General features: G+C 37.4%; 3 protein-coding genes across 3 annotated transcripts; all 3 read left to right on the forward strand.

Annotated features, from left to right (window-relative positions):
- Window positions 1-2,476: 2,476 nt before the first annotated feature.
- OR51V1 (olfactory receptor family 51 subfamily V member 1) lies at window positions 2,477-3,421 on the forward strand. The gene has a single exon (XM_081539210.1). It carries the CDS (start codon window positions 2,477-2,479, stop codon window positions 3,419-3,421), a length of 945 nt encoding a protein of 314 aa, XP_081395336.1.
- Window positions 3,422-10,172: 6,751 nt separating this feature from the next.
- Window positions 10,173-14,568, forward strand: LOC145525590 (olfactory receptor 52Z1P-like). Its single transcript, XM_081539050.1, has one exon. The coding sequence runs from the start codon at window positions 13,609-13,611 to the stop codon at window positions 14,566-14,568; it is 960 nt and encodes a 319-aa protein (XP_081395176.1). The 5' UTR covers window positions 10,173-13,608.
- Window positions 10,173-18,736, forward strand: LOC145525591 (olfactory receptor 52A1-like). The gene has a single exon (XM_081539051.1). It carries the CDS (start codon window positions 17,798-17,800, stop codon window positions 18,734-18,736), a length of 939 nt encoding a protein of 312 aa, XP_081395177.1. The 5' UTR covers window positions 10,173-17,797.
- The last annotated feature ends 3,940 nt before the right edge of the window (window positions 18,737-22,676 follow it).

A 22,676-nucleotide genomic window follows, 5' to 3' on the forward strand; every position in this document is an offset into this window, starting at 1 on the left:
GAGAAAAGAATACTCTTAATTTGCTTTGAGGAAGAGAAAGATGCCTAGAGATTAGGGAGTGAAGCCAACAATGGTCTATGATGTAAAAGTAGATGTGGATGGGTCAGGTCATGTAAAGTTTTCTTATCATGATACCATGATAAATACTTTGCATTTTATTTTAAAAGCATAAGAATCCACCAGAATTTTTTTTTTAAACAAAGGCTTATGCTATCTAGTAGAGTTTTGTAGAAAAGCAGTCTGGCTCCTCTGCTTTTTTAGAGATAAGTGCAAAAACAATTAAACTGGCTAGCAAATTATTACAATAGCAGAAAATATGTTATGAACCAAGATACTGGGAATATACAGGTCTACAGGTAAAAAGTGAACAGGTTCAGGGTATGTTTTAGGGTAGAAAGGATAGAAACTGATAAAGGATTTGATGGAGAGGGGAGGAATATAGCAAGAATGGTTCTAGAATTTTTGTAAGCAATTGTGTGGTTGGTGGAGTCATTTTGTGATATTCAGAGGAAATAGGGAGAGAATTATTTAAGGGGGGAATGAAGTACTTAATTGCCATAATTATAATTTTTAGATTAAATACCAAAGTGGAGATATCAAGGAGACAATTATATCCATCAGTCTAAAATAACAGAAGGGGTGAAAACAGCCTTGTAAATTTCAGGCTACTATAGTGAGTAAAAACTGACACTCTCTTCACTTTCGGGAAACTTACAGTTTACTGTGTAACAGAAACCTTAGTGAAATAAGTCATCTAATGAATATCAAATTATTAATTGAATGAGTTATATAAAGATGAATGTATGTTGCCAAAATAATAGGTACATGGAGAAAATCTGTCCAAGTTTAAGGGGCTTCCTGAAAAGTGATGCTTCAGATGAAGAGGAAAAATGCAAGATTTTTTGAAGAAGAGAATAAAGAGGTTGGAGAGAAGATGGGGAAACACATCTTGGCAGAGAGAACATCAGGAGAAAAATCTTGTGAAAATAAGAGCAGTGGTGGTTTTGAAAAATAAATGTGTTCAAAGAAAGTCCAGGCACTCAATGAAGAAAATGTAGTAAAAGCAGTGAACTAAGTTATCTAATGTTGAGAGGGGCTTGCTTGTTCTTGTGCCTAGTCGCTCAGTCATGTACAACTCTTTACAATCCTTTGGACTGTAGCCCACCAGGCTCCTGTGTCTATGGGATTTTTCGGGCAATAATACTGGAGTGGGTTGCCACTTCTTTCTCCAGAGGATCTTCCCAATCCAGGGACTGACACAACACTCCTGTGTCTCCTGTGTCTCTTGCACTGCAGGTGGATTCTTTACCCATTGAGCCATGGCGGAAGCTCAGAGCTAGAAATAAAAATGGATAGGCTCCTAGAAGAAGCTGCCTGATGAGACTGGTATGATAAAGGTGAAGGATAGGCTACAAATGGAAGCCAGAATCCGAAGCTACTTTAACATGTTGGAATAATCAACGTGTTTTGTAATCAAATATGAAAGTCAGTATAAAGTTTTAAACACCCGCCTACATGATATGAGCCATTAAATCTCTGTAATGACTTCCAGGGCCAGAATTCAAATCAAGATAATAATGTGAAAAACAAGCCAATCAATTCTGCTGCAAAGAGACCTTTAGATTTAGTTATTCGACATTGGCCTTCTGATCTTTAGAATGGCAGTTTCTAAGGAAGAGAAAATAATTGCTCATCCTTTCAATAAGTGCCTATTAAATGAATACTTAGTCAACTGATGGCATGAATGAATAAGTGGGTGGAGAACTCTGGGTTGATGTCAGAGGCAAAGTGTCTTCGACCTGAGTCTCCAAGTCACAGGAGCACAAATGGGTTGAACATCCCAGAGGGTAAGAGCTCTCATGGGAAATCACCTGCCACAGGTTTCATGCATAAATATTCCTCTTGGCTTATCACTAAGGTTGAAAAACTAATTTCTGGCTATGTCATTTAGAGTGGGAGAAAACAGAAACATTTCCACTCAGTACTATTTGGAGGAAAATATGCTTGGAAACAACTCAAATGGAAAACTATGGGTGCAGAGTGACTACTTTATAGTACTCTTCATTCTAAATGCTTTATGAGTTGGAAGGAGAAAACTAAGAATTCTGTTGAGAATCTTCTCTCTCAATTTTATAGGTATACCATCTCACCAGGATCCCTGGGAAAATGTCCCAGGCAACATATCCTTTCCGAAAATTAGTTTCCTGTTCCAGTCTGTTCATCATTACAGGTGTCTTCTAAGGTATCTCTGCCAGTGGATGAATAATGACACTTAAATGACATCAGGAGAACGCCATTCTCTTCCAGCCAACAGATGATATGCCTCTAAAGGACAGAGTTGTTTGACTACATTATGTAAAGCTAGTTAACTTTCAGCATAATTTTGTTTACTTAGAAATTCTACCTCATCTGAAATCAGAGGATTCCCTTTGAAAAATACTTTCTTCCTGCCTAGAAAAACTATCTCAGATCCAGAATGATAGCTTTAGTAAGCCCCAACACTAATTCCTCCTCCTTCCTTCTCACTGGATTTTCTGGTCTGGAGCAGCAATATCCCTGGATCTCTGTTCCCTTCTCCACCATCTATGCTGTTGTTCTTTTGGGTAACTGCCTGGTGCTCTATGTAATCTGGACTGAACCTAGCCTGCACCAACCCATGTTCTACTTCCTGGCCATGCTGGCTATCACCGATTTGTGCATGGGACTGTCCACAGTGAACACAGTGCTGGGGATCCTGTTGGGGTTGATTCAAGAGATCAGCCTGGATTCCTGCATTACCCAGTCCTATTTCATCCATGGTCTGTCCTTCATGGAATCCTCTGTTCTCCTAACTATGGCCTTTGACCGGTACATTGCAATTTGCAATCCACTGCGTTATTCCTCCATCTTGACTAATCCCAGAATTATCAAAATCGGGCTCACCATTTTAGGTAGGAGTTTCTTTTTTATTACACCCCCTATCATCCGTTTGAGATACTTCCACTACTGTCATCCCCACATCCTTTCTCACTCATTCTGCCTGCACCAAGACCTTCTCCGCCTAGCCTGCTCAGACATTCGATTCAATAGCTACTATGCCCTGATGCTGGTTATTTGCACACTATTGTTGGATTCTGTACTTATCCTCTTCTCCTATGTCCTGATTCTTAAGTCAGTGATGGCAATTGCCTCTCAGGAGGAACGGCATAAGTCATTTCAGACCTGCATCTCCCACATTTGTGCTGTCCTCGTGTTCTACATTCCTATCATTAGCCTCACAATGGTGCACCGATTTGGCAAGCATCTCTCCCCAGTGGTCCATGTCCTTATGGGCAATATCTACATCCTTTTTCCACCTTTGATGAATCCTATCATCTACAGTGTCAAGATCCAACAGATTCGTAGCAGAATGCTCAGACTCTTTTCTCTAAAAATATGTTGAGATATTCCAGTGTTCAAAAAACAAAATAGCAGCAATAAAAATAAACAAGCAAATATCAATGCAAAAATACACTTTGTTGGAATTAAGACTTTAGCTCTGAACCCATGATACTTGATTTTAAAGCACACTTTAAATGTAGAGAATCACCTCAAACAAGTCCCATCCTAGCCTATGTCTTGGAAGTCAGCTGTTTATAGGGATGGAGGTGGGAGAGTCTATCTGAAACATTCCATGGATTCCTTCTAAATTTGTGTAAACAAGACAGACATAGGTTATGCCATAATTGTGACCATATTCAAGAATGTATAAACCTATTTAACATGTACAGAATAGCTTTTTGAGCACTTTTTTGCACGGAAACAAAGTAAGATTCAAATACTTGGTCTTTTAGTTTCAAAAGTGGGTAACTTGAAGCATTTTTGATTATCCGAGATTCAGTTACTTAATCTTTAAAATGGGGAAAATACTCAACTGACAGAAATTTTGTGATGATTGTCTGGACCAGATTTGTCCACTAGTATTTTTCATAGAGAATAGAGGGGGAGGAGATGGAAGCAGTGACAGAATTTCTCTTCTTGGGCTCTAAAATTGCTGCGTATGGTGACGGCAGCCATGAAATTAGAAGACAATTGCTTCTTGGCAGGGAAGCTATAACAAACGTAGACAGTGTATGTTAAAAAGCAAGGACATCACTTTGCCAACAAAGGTTTGTATAGTCAAGGCTTTCCGGTAGCCATGTACGGTTGTGAGAGCTGGACCATAAAGAAGGCAGAGTGCCAAAGAATTGATGCTTTCAAACTGTGGTGCTGGAGAAGACTCTTGAGAGACCCTTGGAATGCAAGGGGATCAAACCAGTCAACCTTAAAGGAAATCAACCCTGAATACTCTTTGGAAGGACTGATGCTGAAGCTGAAGGTCCAATAATTTGACCACCTACTTCAAACTGTTGACTCATTGGAAAAGATCCTGATGCTGGGAAAGATTGAAGGAAGGAGGAGAAGAGGGCAACAGAGATGAAAAGGTTGAATAACATCACCGATGCAATGGACATGAACTTGGGCCAACTCTGGGAGATGGTGAAGGACAGGGAAGTCTGGCATGCTACAGTTTATGGGGAAGCAAAGAGTCAGACATGACTTAGTGACTGAACAACAACAATAATTTTTCTAAAATGATAAAGATGTTCTCTAAAATAGAGTAATAAATACAAACATAGATTTCTAGCTGCATATGGCTACTGAACACTTGAAATGTAGGTAGTACAACTGGGCAACTACATTTTCAATGCTGTTTTATTGTGATTAATGTGCTTAATCGCTTAGTTGTGTCTGATTGTTCAACCCTCAGGACTGTAGCCCACCAGGCTCCTCAGTCCATGGAATTCTCCAGGCAATAATACTGGAATGGGTTGCCTTTCCCTCCTCCAGGAGATCTTCCTGTCCCAGGGACTGAACCCATGTTTCTTGTGTCTCCTGGATTGCAGGTGGTTCTTTACCTGCTGAGCCATTGCGGAAGCCCCATTTTATTGTGTTTTATATATACTTAAATGTTAAAAGGCCATTACATTGGACAATGCAGTGGCTACTGTATTAAACAGTGTAGATCTAGAATGTAAAGAGAGCATATAACAAAATATGACTTTGGATTTAACTTGTACCATATCTAATTTAAATTGTTATATTTTATATAACACTTGTTATTTTTATATGTAGACTTACTGGTTACATTTTACATGCAGACTTCACTGCCATTGGGCTAGAAGCCGATTTTGCTTTGAATCTTTTAAATCTAAAGAGGTGAATGTGAAACTGTCTGTTTACCACTGATTCTGAGTTCAAATGTAAATTAACACAGGTTCCCTTCTAAATAATTTAGTTATGTTTTCAAAAGAAGGAACACAAGAATAACTTAGATATCTGTGCAGGGACAAAGAGGATAATTAGTTCAATAATTCTATAATCTCTTGGGAGGGATCGATGGAGCTATTATTCCATAGAATCTAGAAATCTAGCTTCCAAGGACTAAAACAGCCTGTTATCTATGAATTAAGCAGTTCCTGGGGTTGTTGTCAGTCTGGTGGCCTGAAGAGCCAATGAGAAATAATGACCTTTTAGGAGCTGACATGACTTCATCATAAAGTCTAAAAGATATAATCCAGCTTGAGTAAGAAATACTTCTAAAACAGTCACAGTGAGTTTAAAAAAACATAAAGTGAAAGTGAAGTCGCTCAGTCATGTCCGACTCTTTCCGACCCCATGGACTGTAGCTCACCAGGCTCCCCCATCCAGGGAATTTTCTAGGCAAGAGTACTGGAGTGGGTTGCCATTTCCTTCTCCAGGGGATCTTCCCAACCCAGGGATCGAACCCAGGTCTCCCTCATTGCGGGTAGACGCTTTTACCGTCTCAGCTACCAGGGAACCTTAAAAAAAAAAAAAAAAAGGTTCTCTTCTTTTTTCCTTTTGTTATAGGTAGACTGCCAAGTCATTGCACATTGCTCCCTAAAATGAAATCATAACAAATAATGAGAAAGCTAAAAGAGCTGAGGTGTTGTGACAGAAGTAAGGTGCAGGAAAGTAGAAAGTATCAGCTCAGCTGGTATTCATTTAGCTCTCATATCAAAAAGTTAAGGTCCAGAATGGGAGAGATCAGTGATTCTTACAAATCACGGAACATGGTCATGGATTAGAAATGTGATTTTAGTAAAAAATAATCTGCTATAATAAATCCATAATCAGATACTCACTGTACACTATACCTCCAAATTTTCCTAAAATGATCTTATTGTTAAATATACAAAGGATTTTCTACAGGAGGCTATGTTTCTGTTCCCTGGGATCTTTGTGACCATTACTTGAAAAAGGAAGAATCTGACAGAGTAATAAATAGAGATTTCCAGAGGAGGAAAATGAAAATGCATCGTTTTCTAGAATGTTTCTGATAAAAACTTTAAAAATAATACCAACTCAGCCAAGAGCTCTTTTGCAGTGGGAATTTATATCTTAAAACTTTTCTACCAAAATTGTGGTTTCTAATACTGTAGCCTTAGCACCATCTGGGAGCTCATAAGAAATGTGGAATCTTGGGCTCTAGTCTTCCTACTGAATCAGAATCTGTATGAGTGCTTGCTTTTGCCTATTAAAATATGGCTTTATTTGATAAGTTTGGATATATATCATACACCAATGATACTATCACCACAGTCAAGGTAATAGACATGTCTGTCACCTCCAAAAGTTTCTTTGTGTCTGTTGTGTATGTTTATTTGTTCGTTTTGTTATAAGAACACAACATGAGATTTACCTTCTTAGGCATAAAGCACCATGTTATAAAACTGCAGACATTAAATATGTGCAGTTTTTTATAGCAACTATGCCCAATAAAACTGTGAAAAAATGGATTTGTTTAAATTTTAGCTATGTCTCAACTTTCCCCAGAATCCTATAATGACTTTATTATTTTCTTTGGGAAATGCCCTCTGGTTCTTCTGGTATGCTGTCTTCCTCTTTGCAGTGGGTCAATAAACCTCATTATGTCACATTACTGTTTGTTTCTGTGTTTATACATCTTCATATGTCATATAAAGTCATGTTTTATTCAATCTTTAGGTTTTATGTATTTATTTCTACCAAATAAAATACCAGTTATTCCCCATGCTATATGAACACACTACTATAAATTTGAAAAACTATTAATCAAATATATTTTGTATGCTGCATTACTTAATAAATGCATTTTTCTTTAGCTGTAATCTTCATTCTCCACCTATTACCATGTCAGTCTATCTTATCTTGCTACTGAAAAACAGCCACTGATGTATTTCATTACATCTTTCTCCCCTGAAAACTTTCCCTCGTTCAAATCTGAATACTCAAGGAAAGACAAGTGAAGTGAAAGTCACTCAGTTGTGTCTGACTCCTTGCAACCCCAAGGACTATACAGTCCATGGAATTCTCCAGGCCAGAATACTGGAGTGGGTAGCTGTTCCCTTTCCAGGGGATCTTCCCAACCCAGGGATCAAACCCAGTTCTCCTGCATTGCAGGCAGATTCTTTACCAGCTGAGCCACCAGGGAAGCCCTCATTTTGCTTATAAGTGAGCAGTTATGGAGGATCAAGGGCTCAGACTCTACTCTAGCAGCTTCCTTTGCTTAAGCAAAAGAGAAAAAGGGAAAGGAACACTCTCATACAGAGGTGGATATCACCAGAGTGAACCCCGCCATCCTGGATGTGAGGCCACTTGGAAATACAAGCAGGCCCGAGTGGCTCAGGGCCCTGCATTGCTTGGGACAGGACACAGTTAGTAAATATCTAGGAGCAGAGTCAGGAAAACCTGTGTTCAAGGAAAGACAAATAGTGAATAATTTATGTATGACAATAAATTATCCATACATCCATCTGCTTATTATTATGTGACTGTTACAAACAAGGATATAGATCAATATTCACTGATTTAGGGATTCAATGATTTCTTAATTGAAATCTATGATTTCTTCTGTGAAAAAACAAGATGCTAAATAAGATATGTAGTATCTCCCAACTGGGATAACATACTTAGATAAAGTTTTCATGTCTCTAAGCACAGACAAAGGGGTAAAATGACTCCATCCTGATCACATTGGATATCACTGGAAGGAGGAAAAAAAGGATGACTAATGTTTGCTTTAAGTATCTTACATTTGATTTGTTATAATGAACATGCATCATGCTTTTAATTAAACAAAATCTAATAAAACATACTAAATTAAAAAAAGACAAAAAAAAGGATTGAAATTTGTTCTTTTTAATATAAGCAGTTGCACTGGCCCCTATGCTAGTTTGTTTATGTAAAGCCCAAATTTTACGATATATTAGAAAAAGCACAAACCTCCTCAAGTCTTACAGATAGTCCTTGTATATTTTTCCTCAGAACAAGTTACCTAATAACCTTAAGTTCCTTATAGTAGCAAATCTAAGAGATACTATCAGAAAACTAAGATCATGGCATCTGGTCCCATCATTCCATGGCAAATAGATGGGGAAACAATGCAAATAGTGAGAGATTTTATTTTTGGGGGACTCCAAAATCACTGCAGATGGCGACTGCAGCCATGAAATTAAAAGACACTTGCACCTTAGAAGAAAAGCTATTACCAACCCAGACAGCATACTAAAAAGAAGAGACATTACTTTGCCTACAAAGGTCTGTCTAGTCAAAGCTATGGTTTTTCCAATAGTCATGTATGGATGAGAGAGTTGGACTATAAAGAAAGCTGAGCACTGAAGAATTGATGCTTTTAAACTGTGGTGTTGGAGAAGACTCTTGAGAGACCCTTGGACTGCAAGGAGACCAAACTAGTCAATCCTAAAGGAAATCAGTCCTGAATATTCATTGGAAAGACTGATGCTGAACCTAAAACTCCAATACTTTTGCCACCTAATGCAAAGAACTGACTCATTGGAAAAGACCCTGATGCTGGGAAAGATTGAAGAGGGGAGGAGACAGAGGATGAGATGAGGATGACAGAGAATGAGATGGTTGGATGGCATCACCAACTCAATGGACATGAGTTTGAGTAAGCTCCAGGAGTTGGTGATGGACAGGGAAGCCTGTCTTGCTGCAGTCCACTGGGTCTCAAAGAGTTGGACACAACTGAGTGACTGAACTGAACGACTGAATAAGATATAGCCTCTCTTAGCCAGTGAGCACAAAATGTCTAGGTAACTGATTGGATGATTCAGGTACTAGCTTAACATTGATTGTCCAATCAAAGTCAGCTAATGGTCAGGCATCATATCTATAGGAAAGTTACACTTTTATAGGTAAAAAATTTTCCCTGGAAGTCCTTGCTAAGTATCAGCATATAATGGATATTTGGGAAGATCCACTTGAAGAAGGTAATGAGAAAACATTTTCCTCCACAAATATCTTGCATCTGTATGGAGTCATTTTTGATTCCCATCTATCAAGGAATTTTTTTTCACCTCTTCTTTCCTCCATCTGAATCCCTCTAAGGCTGAAAGGGATCTCTGCAGTAGCTAAATAGTATTTCTGGACCTATGATGCCGGCAGATTCCCTGTGATGCTGACAAATCCTACCATGTGACCAATGAAAGAGGGGCGAAGCCAAAGAGCCTTAAATTTTCATGGTAAATAAGATGACAAAATCCAATTTTAAATGCCTTTTCAAAAGTGTATAGCTCTTCAATATGTGGCATTGACAACTTAAATTTTCAGATGCCTCCATGGAAACAAGATATCATTGCTGTGGTCTGAGTCTCTGATACATAAGGGAAACTTGGATATTTAGCAGTATGTTTTAACTAGGGTGTCCAAGAGTTCTCGCCAGAGCAAAAGCCACACAAATTGTAAAGGGAGAGAAAATAAGAGTGCTTCTCCCTGAGGGTTATGTACCAGAGCCAGCTCCAAACTATCTCTGTGAGAGAAGTTAAATTCAGTCCCCTGGGGGTAATGATCTTGGGTCTGAGAGATGCTTAGAAGGATATATAAATAGACAGTTTCAGATTTCCTACTTAGGTTTGGGGCAACTCAACTAGTTAAATATCTTTAGGAGCTTAGAAAGCATAGGTAAGTAAACTGAGTAATGTTCAGTGAAAACGTAGAAAAAGATAGCAGGAAAAAAAAGTCAGGAAACTGAAGAAACAGGTCATTCTTTCCAGAACTTAAATATCTTGCATTTTTTTTTCAACTTTGACTTATGAAGTATTAGACATTAATTGCATGTGACCTGCCATTGCAGTTTCTCTGTGTTTTTTTTTTTTTATTAAATGGGCACTCTGCAAAGAGCAGAAATAATTTTATTTTTCTTTTAAAATCTGTTGATGTCATTTTTCTTTGATATGAAGATTTGAATGTTGTGTTTAGAAGTTTAAGCTTATATTCCAAAAGTTAACAACAAGGTTCAGCAGTTAAACAAGCTTAGTAATTAAATATAATGTGTATATGACATGCATATAAATATGTGCATGGATTTTTCCATAGAATTTAGTGAATGAATATGTAATATATGTCAGGTTCTGGGCTAGGTAGATTAATAAACTGAAAGAGAGATTATAACTGCCTTCTGTATGTTACAAAGATGTTGCATCAGCGGTGGAACAAGAATAAGACTCCATTTCTAAGACCAAGTGTTCATGACTATGCTGAACCACGCTCACCTTATAAAAGTAAAATGCCAGATTTGGAGTGAAAATTACCAATTGAGACCATATGTCTAGTATAAGAAAATAAGTCTTGGCCTTTCTGGGTACCTTAAACCAGTTCAGTAGCTGTTCAGTGAATCATAAGACTGAAGTCTAGAAAATTAAGCTTCTTCAAAGTAACAATTGTCTTGGTCTTAATGATGATAATTTTGCATGTGCCCTAGTTTCATGTTTTGAGGATAAAAATATATCTGAGTTATATATCAACAACCATAAAATACTAACTACAGAATTAATTCACATTTTTAAAATTGAAGTATAGTTAATTTACAATGCTGTATTATTTTCAAGTGGACTGTGAAGTGATTCAGTTTTATATACATATACACATATATTTCATATTCTTTTCCATCATAGGTTATTACAAGATATTGAGTATAATTCCCTGTCCTACACAGTAGGTCTTTTTGGTTTACCTATTTTATATATAGTATTCTGTATATGTTATTCCCAAACTACTAATTTATCTCTCCCCACTCCCCCTCCCCCACCCTTGCCCTTCATTCCCCTTAGGTAATCATAAATTTTCTGTGTCTGTGATTGACTCACATTTTAATTGATGTTTATTTGTAGATATCTTACTAAACTTCAAATTAAATAACTTTTTTAATAGTCATGTAGTTAGAATATGACTTCACCAGTACTTGAATACAATTCTATGTGGCCCTAGAACTACACTGTTTCTGTTAACCACATGCTGCCTGTGCGCACATTTTCAGGATCAGTCAGATTATGCTATCAGTAATATTACAAAATAATACCATGATCCCCAGAACTACAATTAATAACTGCAGGTTATAAGGCTACAGTTAAAACAGATCATGGGTGTCCTTAAAGATCAACAGTGCAGTTAGAAGAAAGATAGGAAAACCTGTTTTACTTCCTTCCCATATTCATTTCTGTGTTTCCTTTGATCACATTACTCTTCTCTCCCCCATCCCTAATGTCCTGATGAAGCCCAACTCTAAGCTCCCACTCTATAACTACACTTCACTCATGTACAGGGCTCTGGCATAGATATGTGCCAGACACACTCCAAGACTGACCTTTATTCTCATTCTCTGAAATATAAAAATCTATTTTAAAAGAAATTTCAAGCAGTTAATTTTGGCTATATGTTAAATGGTTGAATAATTGGTTTAGGTAATTAAAAAGTAGATCCATAGACATAAGAATCTCAATTTTATTTGAGCATTTTTAAAGAATCACATATCTGTTAAGAAAAGGCCTAATGAGATGACTATTTGAGTATTTTATATTCTAAATTGTAACTCAAGAAATGGGGGTCTGAACATTCTTATCAGTCAGTCACAAAGTTGCTCAGTCATGTCCAACTCTTTGTGACCCCATGGGTTGTAGCTGGCTAGACTCCTCTGTCCATGGGATTCTCCAGGCAAGAATACTGGAGTGGGTAGCCATTCCCTTCTCAAGGGCATCTTCCCAACCCAGGGATTGAACTGAGGTCTCCCACATTGCAGGCGGATTGTTTACCATCTGAGCCACCAGGGAAGCCCAATAGTTTAAATTGGAACATTCTAATAGTATAAAGCAATAGGTCAGGATATTGAACACTTAATAAAAAATAAACATAGGAAAGTATACTGTACAATGATTAATATGCTGAACTGCAGTAGAATCAAGGGGTGAAGAGGCATCTGTTTCTAAAGCTCACATGCCTTCTCAGAAAATAAGAAATTTAACTAACTTTGATTTGAGAATAGGGACTAGGGAAGAATGTAATCCACTTATTTTATACATACGTCTATAACTATGCTAATGCTAAGTCACTTCAGTCGTGTCCGACTCTGTGCGACATCATAGATGGCAGCCCACCAGGCTCCTCTGTCCTTGGGATTCTCCAGGCAAGAATACTGGAGTGGGTCGCCATTTCCTTCTCCAGTCTATAACTATACTTGAAGCTATATGTTTATGTGTATACACACATACTGTATCTCCCAGCCTGCCTTTTTACTTAGCATCTTCCTTGCTTCTATCCACGTTACTTTGTAACTAAAGAAAAATTTTGATCAACAAATAACACCCTTCTCTTTTTCTGAAGGACTGTGGACCCTTGCTTTATAATGTGAAATCATTGTGATTTGCTGCTGTGGTGATATTTAGAAATACAAAATATATAGTCTAATTTTCAATCAGTGATAGAAGTGAGATAGAATGTATTTTTTCCTTTACCAAATGCTAGGCAAATCCATCTAAGAAGCCAACTCAGTCTGGCATTGTACATAGTTTAAGTTTTCAATGTGGATCCTACAATTTTAAGAAATGTCTTGAAGGATCAGAATCAATCTGATTCACTTGTGTATCCTCAATGCCTGGCATAGGCTTAGCATCAAGCCGGTGGTTCATTAATGTTAAAGAGGGCATATACCTTGAAACTTATTTTATCAAGCTCTAATTCCTTCCCTCTTCCATAAGCTGTATACTTCAGTTTAACATGTGTCTATTTTACTCAGGGATATGATCAGTGAAAATTTTGATAACATGTTTTTGTAACTAGTTTTATTTTGATAGATTGTGTTAGAGACGGTGGTTTAGTTCAAAGCTTTCAAATTCACTCTGGCTGATTTTAAATCCAGTGGGACCTAGAGCAAGAGTCTAAAAGCTTTGGAATTTTTTTTTTCATCTTATAGGGATAACAACAGTACCCATGTTATGGATTATCATAAAGGTATTTTCAACAGGCTAAGGTGAAAACTTAATAAGTTAACATATGTACAGTATTATGACACATATTGCACTTTAACTAAATATTAACTAATATCTTTTTCAAGATACAAGATTCAATTATTCCATGGAGGGAATCAAGAGCACAACTTTAGGCTAGTTAATCTATCTTGCTGTTCTTTCATAATAACAGATCAGAAAAAAAAATCTGATCAGACATCACATGGACTAAGGTGATGCGCCTGAACCTTAACTCAGCCCTATGGTCTTTCCCTGAAGGTCCTGGGTCTGGAATAAGCAGTCACAGATGGCTCCTACCTCTTACAATTACACCAGTCCTCAGGATATGTGGTATGTCCTGATTGGAATCCCAGGACTAGAAGCTGTGCACACCTGGCTCTCCATCCCCATCTGTTTTATGTACACTGTTGCTATTGTAGGTAACCTCTTCTTGATCTTCCTGATTGTGACCGAACAGAGTCTCCATGAGCCCATGTATCTCTTCCTTTCCATGTTGGCTTTAGCAGATGTCCTGCTCACCACATGCACAGCCCCCAAGATGCTGGCCATCTTCTGGCTCCACTCCATGAATATATCCTTTGGTAGCTGTGTATCCCAGATGTTCTTCATACATTTCATCTTTGTGGCAGAATCTGCTATTCTCCTGGCCATGGCATTTGACCGCTATGTGGCCATCTGTTATCCACTGAGATACACTGCAGTCTTAACCTCCTCAGCCATTGGGAAGATTGGCATAGCAGCTGTGGTCAGGAGCTTTATCATATGTTTTCCATTCATCTTTTTGGTACATCGACTTATATACTGTGGGAGAAACATCATTCCCCATTCCTACTGTGAGCACATGGGCATTGCCAGATTGGCTTGTGACAATATCAATATCAACATCATTTATGGCTTGACTATGGCCCTGCTGTCTACAGGACTGGATATAATGCTCATCATTATGTCCTACACAATGATCCTTTACACAGTGTTTCAGATACCTTCCTGGACTGCGAGATTTAAGGCCCTTAGCACATGTGGTTCCCACATCTGTGTCATACTTATGTTCTATGCTCCAGCATTCTTTTCATTTTTTGCCCATCGCTTTGGGGGTAAAACCATTCCTCATCACATCCATATCTTAGTAGCAAACCTCTACGTGGTGATGCCCCCAATGCTCAACCCCATTATCTATGGGTTAAAGACCAAACAGATTCAGGACCGAGTGATTTTATTTTTCTCCCCCATCAGCATATGTTGTTAAAATAAGGCTAAATATTGGGTATTTCTGAATAAAACACTCACTGCCTAAAAGTGTGTTTCAGTGAGGAATGGGAATAAATGGAATTCACAAAAACATTAAAACACACCAAAAACTGTTAGCATCTGCCAAAAAAATGCCAATGCCAGTGCATTTTTCCTAAAGTTCTTAAAGAGTTTAGAAAAGAATATTTTAAATTAATGTCATTTTCAATTCTCCTAGCTAAACATTCTATTATCATGTCTTTTAACTTTCAATAAGAAATTTTGGCCCCATGGACCTGGACAGAGTGAGAACATCTGAGCTGGAGAAATTGTTATATGAGTTGGCATAATGAAGGTGATAAATAAATTATCTCAAGTAGATAGAATTGCAAGCATGTTTACATAGTTTGAGGCTGAAAAGGACTCAGGATTGAACTGTAGGGAGTACAAAATGGATGAGGAGGGAATAAGTGAAGGAGATGAAGAGGCACCAAGTACCGGATATAAAATGAAAAAGCACAAGGACATAAATTACAGCACAGGAAATATCATTAATATTTTATAAAACCTTTGTATGGTATATAATCTATAAAAATATCAACACATCTATATTTAAGTGGACTTGAGGTTAATTTGCAAATGAGGACATCAGAAAGAAAGTCAGCTAATTGAAAGAAAATTTTTGTATATAATTTTTTTTTTTTTGTATTTAGGCTATGAGAGAAGAGAAAAGAGGGGAGCGAGAAGGTATCCTATCATCAAGTTATAGAAATGATTTCAGGGAATATTACACGTGAATGAACCCAAGAGGAATGAATCAAAATCTGTTGGGTCCCTTGTGATTTAGTCTAGTGGCTAATAAATCCCTAATTCCAAGTGCCTAACTCTGCTTCCTCCAAACATTCATTAGGGGATATTAAAATTGGTGGCTAGCAATTTTCCTCCCCAATTTGAACCAATAAATTTAGGCTGTATCCAAGGACAACACAGACTTTGCTCAGAGTTTTGTTGGGCAGTGTGCACACAAACATTATCTCAGGCAGAAATGGAGAAGAAGAATGTCTGTATACAGAGTGAAAATAAAATATGAAGACATATTCCAGAGTTTTTCACATGTTACATATGGCTGCAGCACCAAATGGATTAGAACGCATGACATTGACTATGTGCTGATGTAGAGGGGACAGATATAAAGAGGCACGGCAGAACAGAACACGAGGTCATGGGACTGCAATCTCAGGTGGAGGAAAGAGTTGAGCAATGAGAAATAGTGGATGAAGAACAAACATTACTTTTCAGGTATCAGGCAAGAGCAGCAACGGCTCCCAATAGTTATTGACAAGTAAGTCCTCCTATTTCTAAATTAACCTCCATAATATTCCATTATCGGCTTTTCACAATAATCACTCCATCCCATCAGTCCTGTACGCACTATGTACACCCACTTGCCATCCCACTGTCTATACTATCATGTGATGCTCACATGTCAGTTCCTTACCTTTGAAAAAGTCAAATACTCTGTTTATAATTAAAGGAGTCCTATTTTCATTCTGCTTTGGCTCCATCCCATCATTCTTTCTGGAGTTATTTCTCCACTGATCTACAGTAGCATATTGGGCACCTACCGACCTGGGGAGTTCATCTTTCAGTGTCCTATCTTTTTGCATTTTCATACTGTTCATGGGGTTCTCAAGGCAAGAATACTGAAGTGGTTTGCCATGCCCTTCTCCAGTGGGCATCACCGACTCGAGGCACATGGGTTTGGGTAGACTCTGGGAGTTGGTGATGGACAGAGAGGTCTGGCATGCTGCAATTCATGGGGTCGCAAAGAGTCGGACACGACTGAGCAACTTAACTGGACTGATTTTCATTCTGATCATTTCTGAAGAAAAACTTTACCCTTATTAGAAAGGAGTCAGCCATCTATGGGTTGGAGAGTCACTGAACTAAGCATTGGGGATCAAACATGCCAACATTAAGTCTATTCTAGCTATTTGTCAGCCAATACACGGTTCCTGCCATAAAATGGCCTGACTGACTTCGTTCTTTAATTTGATGTTTAGCAACATAAATCACAGCTGTCCTTGCATTTACTGGTATGTTTGTTGATGTTAAGTATATGGTTAGATGACACCTTATGAGCTTGCTGACATAAAGTAACTAGCTTTACATTTGACTCTTTTAAAAAAAACCTGTTCTTTCATCCTTTATTTTCTAATTAATATACTTTGCTTGAACTAAAAAAAATGACTCATCTTCCAAGTTATCTATACTGCATTAAGAGTTAATGAACCTAAAGTGGACAAATCTCATGCTTATGGAAGCTCTGACCAGTGTAAACCCAAGAAATTAGCCTCAATTTGGCTATATTACACATTTACTCATTTTCCCATATCTTGTAGTCAAGAATGAGTCCTTCTGTCCCTGTTATTTCTGCTGCTGATTTTCTTGAATCCCAGAGATTCCTCCTTCTGCACTAATATGTATTATAGAACTTCAAATATTTTGAGCACACAACTAATTTTAATGATTTCAGCTGAAGAAATATAAGCAAAATATAACACAGCTTTATGAGAAATGTAGAAAGTAGCAAGGAACTTTGACCAGGCTTGCCACAAAATGTGAACTTGAATGATCTTTTCTAACTCTTACTTTACATTCTTTTGAAAAAATCATCCAGTCTTATACAGAAGAGATAACATAAATAACTAAGGATATTATGCTCATTGATGTCAACTGTTTTTATCTCTATTTTCTTTCATAAGAAGCCATTTAAAACAAAATACTAATCAGAGTCTGAGAATCTGTTCATGCAAACTGTTCCTGACTTAAAGACAATTGAGAATAATAGAGTGATTGAGCAGTAGCTAGAATGTACACTATGGAGGGATTCATCAAACTGATTAAAATGCAATCTACAAGCAACATAAACAAGTCTATTTTTTTTCTTTGTCCACAGGTCTGGAAAGAAAAAACAAGTCAGCAATTTATTCCATTACCCATGTGATTTGGTTGGTGCTACTGAGGTTGGCTGGCCATGAACATAATGTCTGATTGTTGTACAGTGTTTGTGGATGCACTTCCTAAACAGTGATGTGGCTTATGAATCTGTATTTTCCCTTCAATTATATGAAGGAGATGGATGATATGATCTCAGAGTTCAGCTAAAATCAGAAACCGTGAAGACTTGGCATAAAAATAGTACAATAGCACAGACTAATTTGTTCGCATCTGGAAATGCAGACACTATGTCCATTTCCAACATCACAGTCTTCATGCCTTCTGTGTTCACGCTAATAGGGATCCCAGGCCTAGAGTCTGTGCAGTGCTGGATTGGGATTCCATTCTGTGCCATGTATCTCATTGCTGTGATTGGAAATGCCTTGCTTCTGATCATCATCAAATCGGAGCCCAGCCTCCATGAACCCATGTACATTTTCCTAGGCATGCTAGGAGTCACAGATATTGCTCTTAGCACCAGCATTGTGCCCAAAATGCTTGGAATCTTCTGGTTTCATATACCAGAGATATATTTTGACTCTTGCCTGCTTCAAATGTGGCTCATTCACACATTTCAAGGCTTAGAGTCAGGCTTCCTCCTGGCCATGGCCCTGGACCGCTATGTGGCTATCTGTTATCCACTGAGACATGCTGCCATCTTCACCCCGCAGCTAGTCACCCAAATAGCAGCTATGGTAACACTCAGGGCTACCATTCTTGTGACCCCCAGCCTAGTACTGATAAAATGCCGGTTGCACTTTTATCATACAAAAGTTATCTCCCACTGCTACTGTGAGCATATGGCCATTGTGAAACTGGCTGCAGAAGATGTCAAGGTCAACAAAATCTATGGTTTGTTTGTGGCTTTCACTGTTGCAGGGCTTGACCTCATATGCATCACATTGTCCTATATACAGATATTTATCACAGTTTTTCGTTTGCCCCAGAAGGAGGCTGGGTTGAAAGCATTCAATACCTGCATTGCTCACATCTGTGTCTTCCTCCAGTTCTATCTCCTTGCCTTCTTCTCTTTCTTCGCACATAGGTTTGGTTCTCACATCCCCCCTTACATCCACATCCTCTTTTCTAGCATTTACTTGCTGGTCCCTCCATTCCTCAATCCACTTGTCTATGGTGCAAAAACCAAGCAGATTCGCATTCACGTGGTAAAAATGTTCTTTTCTTAAAATCCACCATGATTTATAGTTTTGTTGTTTCCTCTTTGTACAATAGTTACTTCAAATAAAAATGAAGCAAAAGCATGTAATTTGACATGCTTAAGTTTTCTCAAAAGTTGTCTTGTGAAATCTGCCAGGATGACAGCTAGTTCTCACATCCTCATAGCCCATGAAAACTATCAATGAATAGGATTATGGATCCTATCAGGGTGGTGAGAATGAGAAGAGTAGAAAGTGCAAAATAATAAACAATATTTCACTTCTTTTTCTTTTTTTTGCTTTTTTAGACTCTGGCTGAGGTTACTCCTCTAAGAATTCTTCTCCAGATAATTCAGAAATTATGCATTTCTCACAGAATTTAAATACACCCAAGTATTAGTGTCCTGTAGAGTCTAGGTACTCAGTGAAAACAAGTTGTCTACTCTTGTTTCTTGAAGATGTCAGTTATAAAAAATCAGAGAAAGTGTATCTTAACATGTTCTTTACCAAAAACAAAATAAAAACAAATTTTATGGATATGATGAGATAATGATTTTAAAATTTCAATAAATTTCCAGAGTTACTCAGGAGTGACAATAAACATGAAAACTCAGGGGTTCTACTTTACATATCAATCATTTTTCTGAGCCCTCTAAGGTTATCTTTTAATTCACTAGATTATCCAACACCTACCATATGATAAGTATTATGCTAGAGAACAGTGGCATAATGGTAAATTTACACTGTGCTTCAGTTTCATAAATTTGTGATTGCTATTAATATTTTTAAGGGCTTTGTTACTCAGGACTCCACAAGAGACACAATTTCTAGTAGGCCCTGTGTATTTTCTAGTAGGAGTGTCTTCAGATAGAGGAAGAGATCTGATCATGGTGATTTTTCAGCCATCTGTGGCAAGAATTGACTCTTCTGTCACTTGGTGGTGGATTTCAGGTGAGCTAGCAAAATACATTGACCCTTCTGGCTATTTGCAGTTCCTTAGCTAAATGTTCAGTTTGGAAGTAATAATATTTGGCATGTCTCTTCCCTCTTCCTCTTCTTGATAGAGAACAGTCCATAGGCTTCAGATCTTTTGTGTTGACCCTCTTGGAGTGGTCTGTACTCCAATGTGGGAAAGTTGTCCTGACCTTCATATAATCCTGGTTTGACGGGAAAATCAGCCTTATTTGGGATTTAGTGAGCAGGTCCTTTTTGCTTTCATACTAACCTGTATCCTTATACTTAAACAGTGTAAAGATACAGAGGAAAAACAAATGCAATCTTGCTAATTGTGACAACATGGCTGGACCCAGAGAATATTATGCAAGATGAAATACAGTAACAGAGAAAGATATCTACTGTACAATTTCATTCATATGTGGAATCAAAAAAGCATCAGAAACGTACAAAGAGAACAAAACAATAACAGACTCACTCATAGATACAGATAATAAACTGGTGGTTGCCAGAGGAGATGGGTTAGGGGGCTGGATGAAATAGGTAAAGGGAATTATGAAATAGAAACATCTAGTTATAAAATGAATAAAATCATGGGATGTAATATACAGTGTAAGGAATATAATCGATAGCACTTTAATAATTTTATATGGGGACAGATGATTACTATATTTATCATGGAAGTCATTTCATAATGCATTTAAATATCAAATCACTAAATTGTACACCATAGTATTATATGTCAATTATACTTCAATAAAAATTCAGATAACATTTGGTCTTCCATATGCCATTTCTATGTATAATTTCTAAAATTGCCTAAAAACTATATTAGAATTCTCCAAAAAACAAAATTATGAGCAGACATCAGGAAAGCGCTAAGTATACACTCTCTTGTATATGCAATAGACACTAATATCAGCCTTAAAATTTCCATCCTAACATAGTAAAGAACCATAATAAAACTGTTTCAGAACAGTTTCTACATCACAGTAAGTGAAATCATTTGACTTTTGATACTTGATATTTTATGGTTTCAAATTCGCTGTTTTCAGCCAAATCCAGAGGCGAACAACTATCATTCATCTGCATACAGAAACATTATAATCAAACAATTTCTCACAATGAGAGTCTAGATGGACTTTGACAAGACTATTTGAGATGAACTCAGCCAGTGGTTAAGGAGAGTAGTCAGTTCACATGACAGGAGGTCATAGTACAGGTCAAGTCCTACCTGAATATATGATGATTGCCCATAACAGTAAAAATTCTTATGTGGGTGAGTTAACTCTGACAGAGTCATAAAAACCATGAGATTCAGATCTAAATGCCTGATCTGATAGTCCATCTTGACTCCATATAACTCCGTAAATTTAAGTAAGTCATAAAACTCTGATCTTCTGTGGAATCATTCCTAAGATAGTGTTTCCTGAGGCGTTAGAGGGTAATATACAATAATGTTTAAGTCAGGGCTTGCATTGTTCTTAAACAGTTGCCATTAACTTTTACTTTATCTTCTGATAGTGTTAGAATTCTTGGATTATTTTAGGGCCTTTATCTGTAGGAGGAGGAAACTTTTAAGGAAAGACTTGTCAGACTGACTTGTTAACATCAACATGACCATTTACTGCACACACTACCCATCCTCTGCATGCCTCCTTTCTCACTGATACACTGTGCTTCCCACTGCTATTTTTCCTACCTTCACATTATTTTTGGTGTAATAATCCTTTTCTATTAAAGTCAGATTCCCATGTAACATTTGTCATTTATTAATTGCTTTGTCTATTTGTTCAACCCCTGAGACCAACTGCTTTTTCAATGCATATCTCTATATAGTGCTGCAGTAAGAGGGAAAACCACAAAGATTCAGATCACTTACTTTCACATAAAAACAAATTTAATACTTAGAAAGGCCTCATGTCTAAATGTTTACACCTCTAACCCTCTTTTGTAAAAATACTAAGGACAAAGGGAAATATTTCCACCAAAATAAGTAATGAGAAGCAAAATCTTATTTTAAAATATTTAAGTAAAAATTAAAAATTTAAATTCTTGTTAAAGTGGCAAAAGCCTTTGAATTTAGTTATTTCTAAGAGCAACTCTGTTACTTTGGTGGGTGGTTGACACTCTGATACACCTTGTTTTTTTCCTGTTCCCTGGTATCAATCGGCTGACCTGAATCACCGTGGGCCCAGCTGGGAAAAGATGCACACAGCCAGGTCTCCTAACGCAGGGTGCACTGGCCTCACGTGTGAATGTCCCCAGAGTTACACTATTTCAAGGATGGATTATGGATAAGATGGGGTCAGAGCATTTGTCAGTGGAAACAGAACTGGACTATGAAACAGGGCCAGACCCAGTCACACAGAACAAAACCAGTATGACTTCAAGAAAAATCACACTGGCCTTCAGGTAAATGCAAATAATACAGTCTTGTGAGACTTTTCCACGTATGAAATAGAGAAGAGGAGATTTTCCCCTTTATTTTCTAGCTACTAAATCTTAAAATCCTTTATATAAGGCACACTTTATATAAGGCACACTCTTTGGTGCCTTAACTCAACTAAATAAATACCTCACATGAACATAGATTCCAATGGGAAGTTACTATAGATATTGTGAATGGTATTAAAATCCTTGAAAATGTATATCAACATTTCATAGTATTAAAATCCTTGAAAATGTATATCAACATTTCATAGTATTAAAATCCTTGAAAATGTATATCAACATTTCATTGGAATTCTGAACATAGCTGAGGCAACTGGATGAGGCCTGGTTTGGATACAGGGAAGACTTGTTTCAACAAATTCACATGGAAGATGCTCAGAAAGTGACAGATGATTGAGGTTCTGAGGTGAAATTTCCCAAGTCAGCCCCTTTCATGGGTCTAAAATTTAAAAATGAGTGCTTCTCAGATTGGAATTAGATTACAGAAATATTCCTTTTTTCTTGGTCAGCAGGTCTATACTGAGTAATCCATATATCTCGAGATGTTTTTATGTTCCTATAT

This window comes from Giraffa tippelskirchi, chromosome 11 (assembly GCF_054371585.1).
Source record: "Giraffa tippelskirchi isolate mGirTip1 chromosome 11, T2T-mGirTip1v1.2.pri, whole genome shotgun sequence".
NCBI classification, from domain to species: Eukaryota; Metazoa; Chordata; class Mammalia; order Artiodactyla; family Giraffidae; genus Giraffa; species Giraffa tippelskirchi.

Excerpts from the sequence above, each read along its gene's own strand:
- OR51V1 (XM_081539210.1), top strand. The coding sequence starts at position 2,477 with ATGATAGCTTTAGTAAGCCCCAACACTAATTCCTCCTCCTTCCTTCTC.
- LOC145525591 (XM_081539051.1), top strand. The coding sequence starts at position 17,798 with ATGTCCATTTCCAACATCACAGTCTTCATGCCTTCTGTGTTCACGCTA.
- LOC145525590 (XM_081539050.1), top strand. The coding sequence starts at position 13,609 with ATGGCTCCTACCTCTTACAATTACACCAGTCCTCAGGATATGTGGTAT.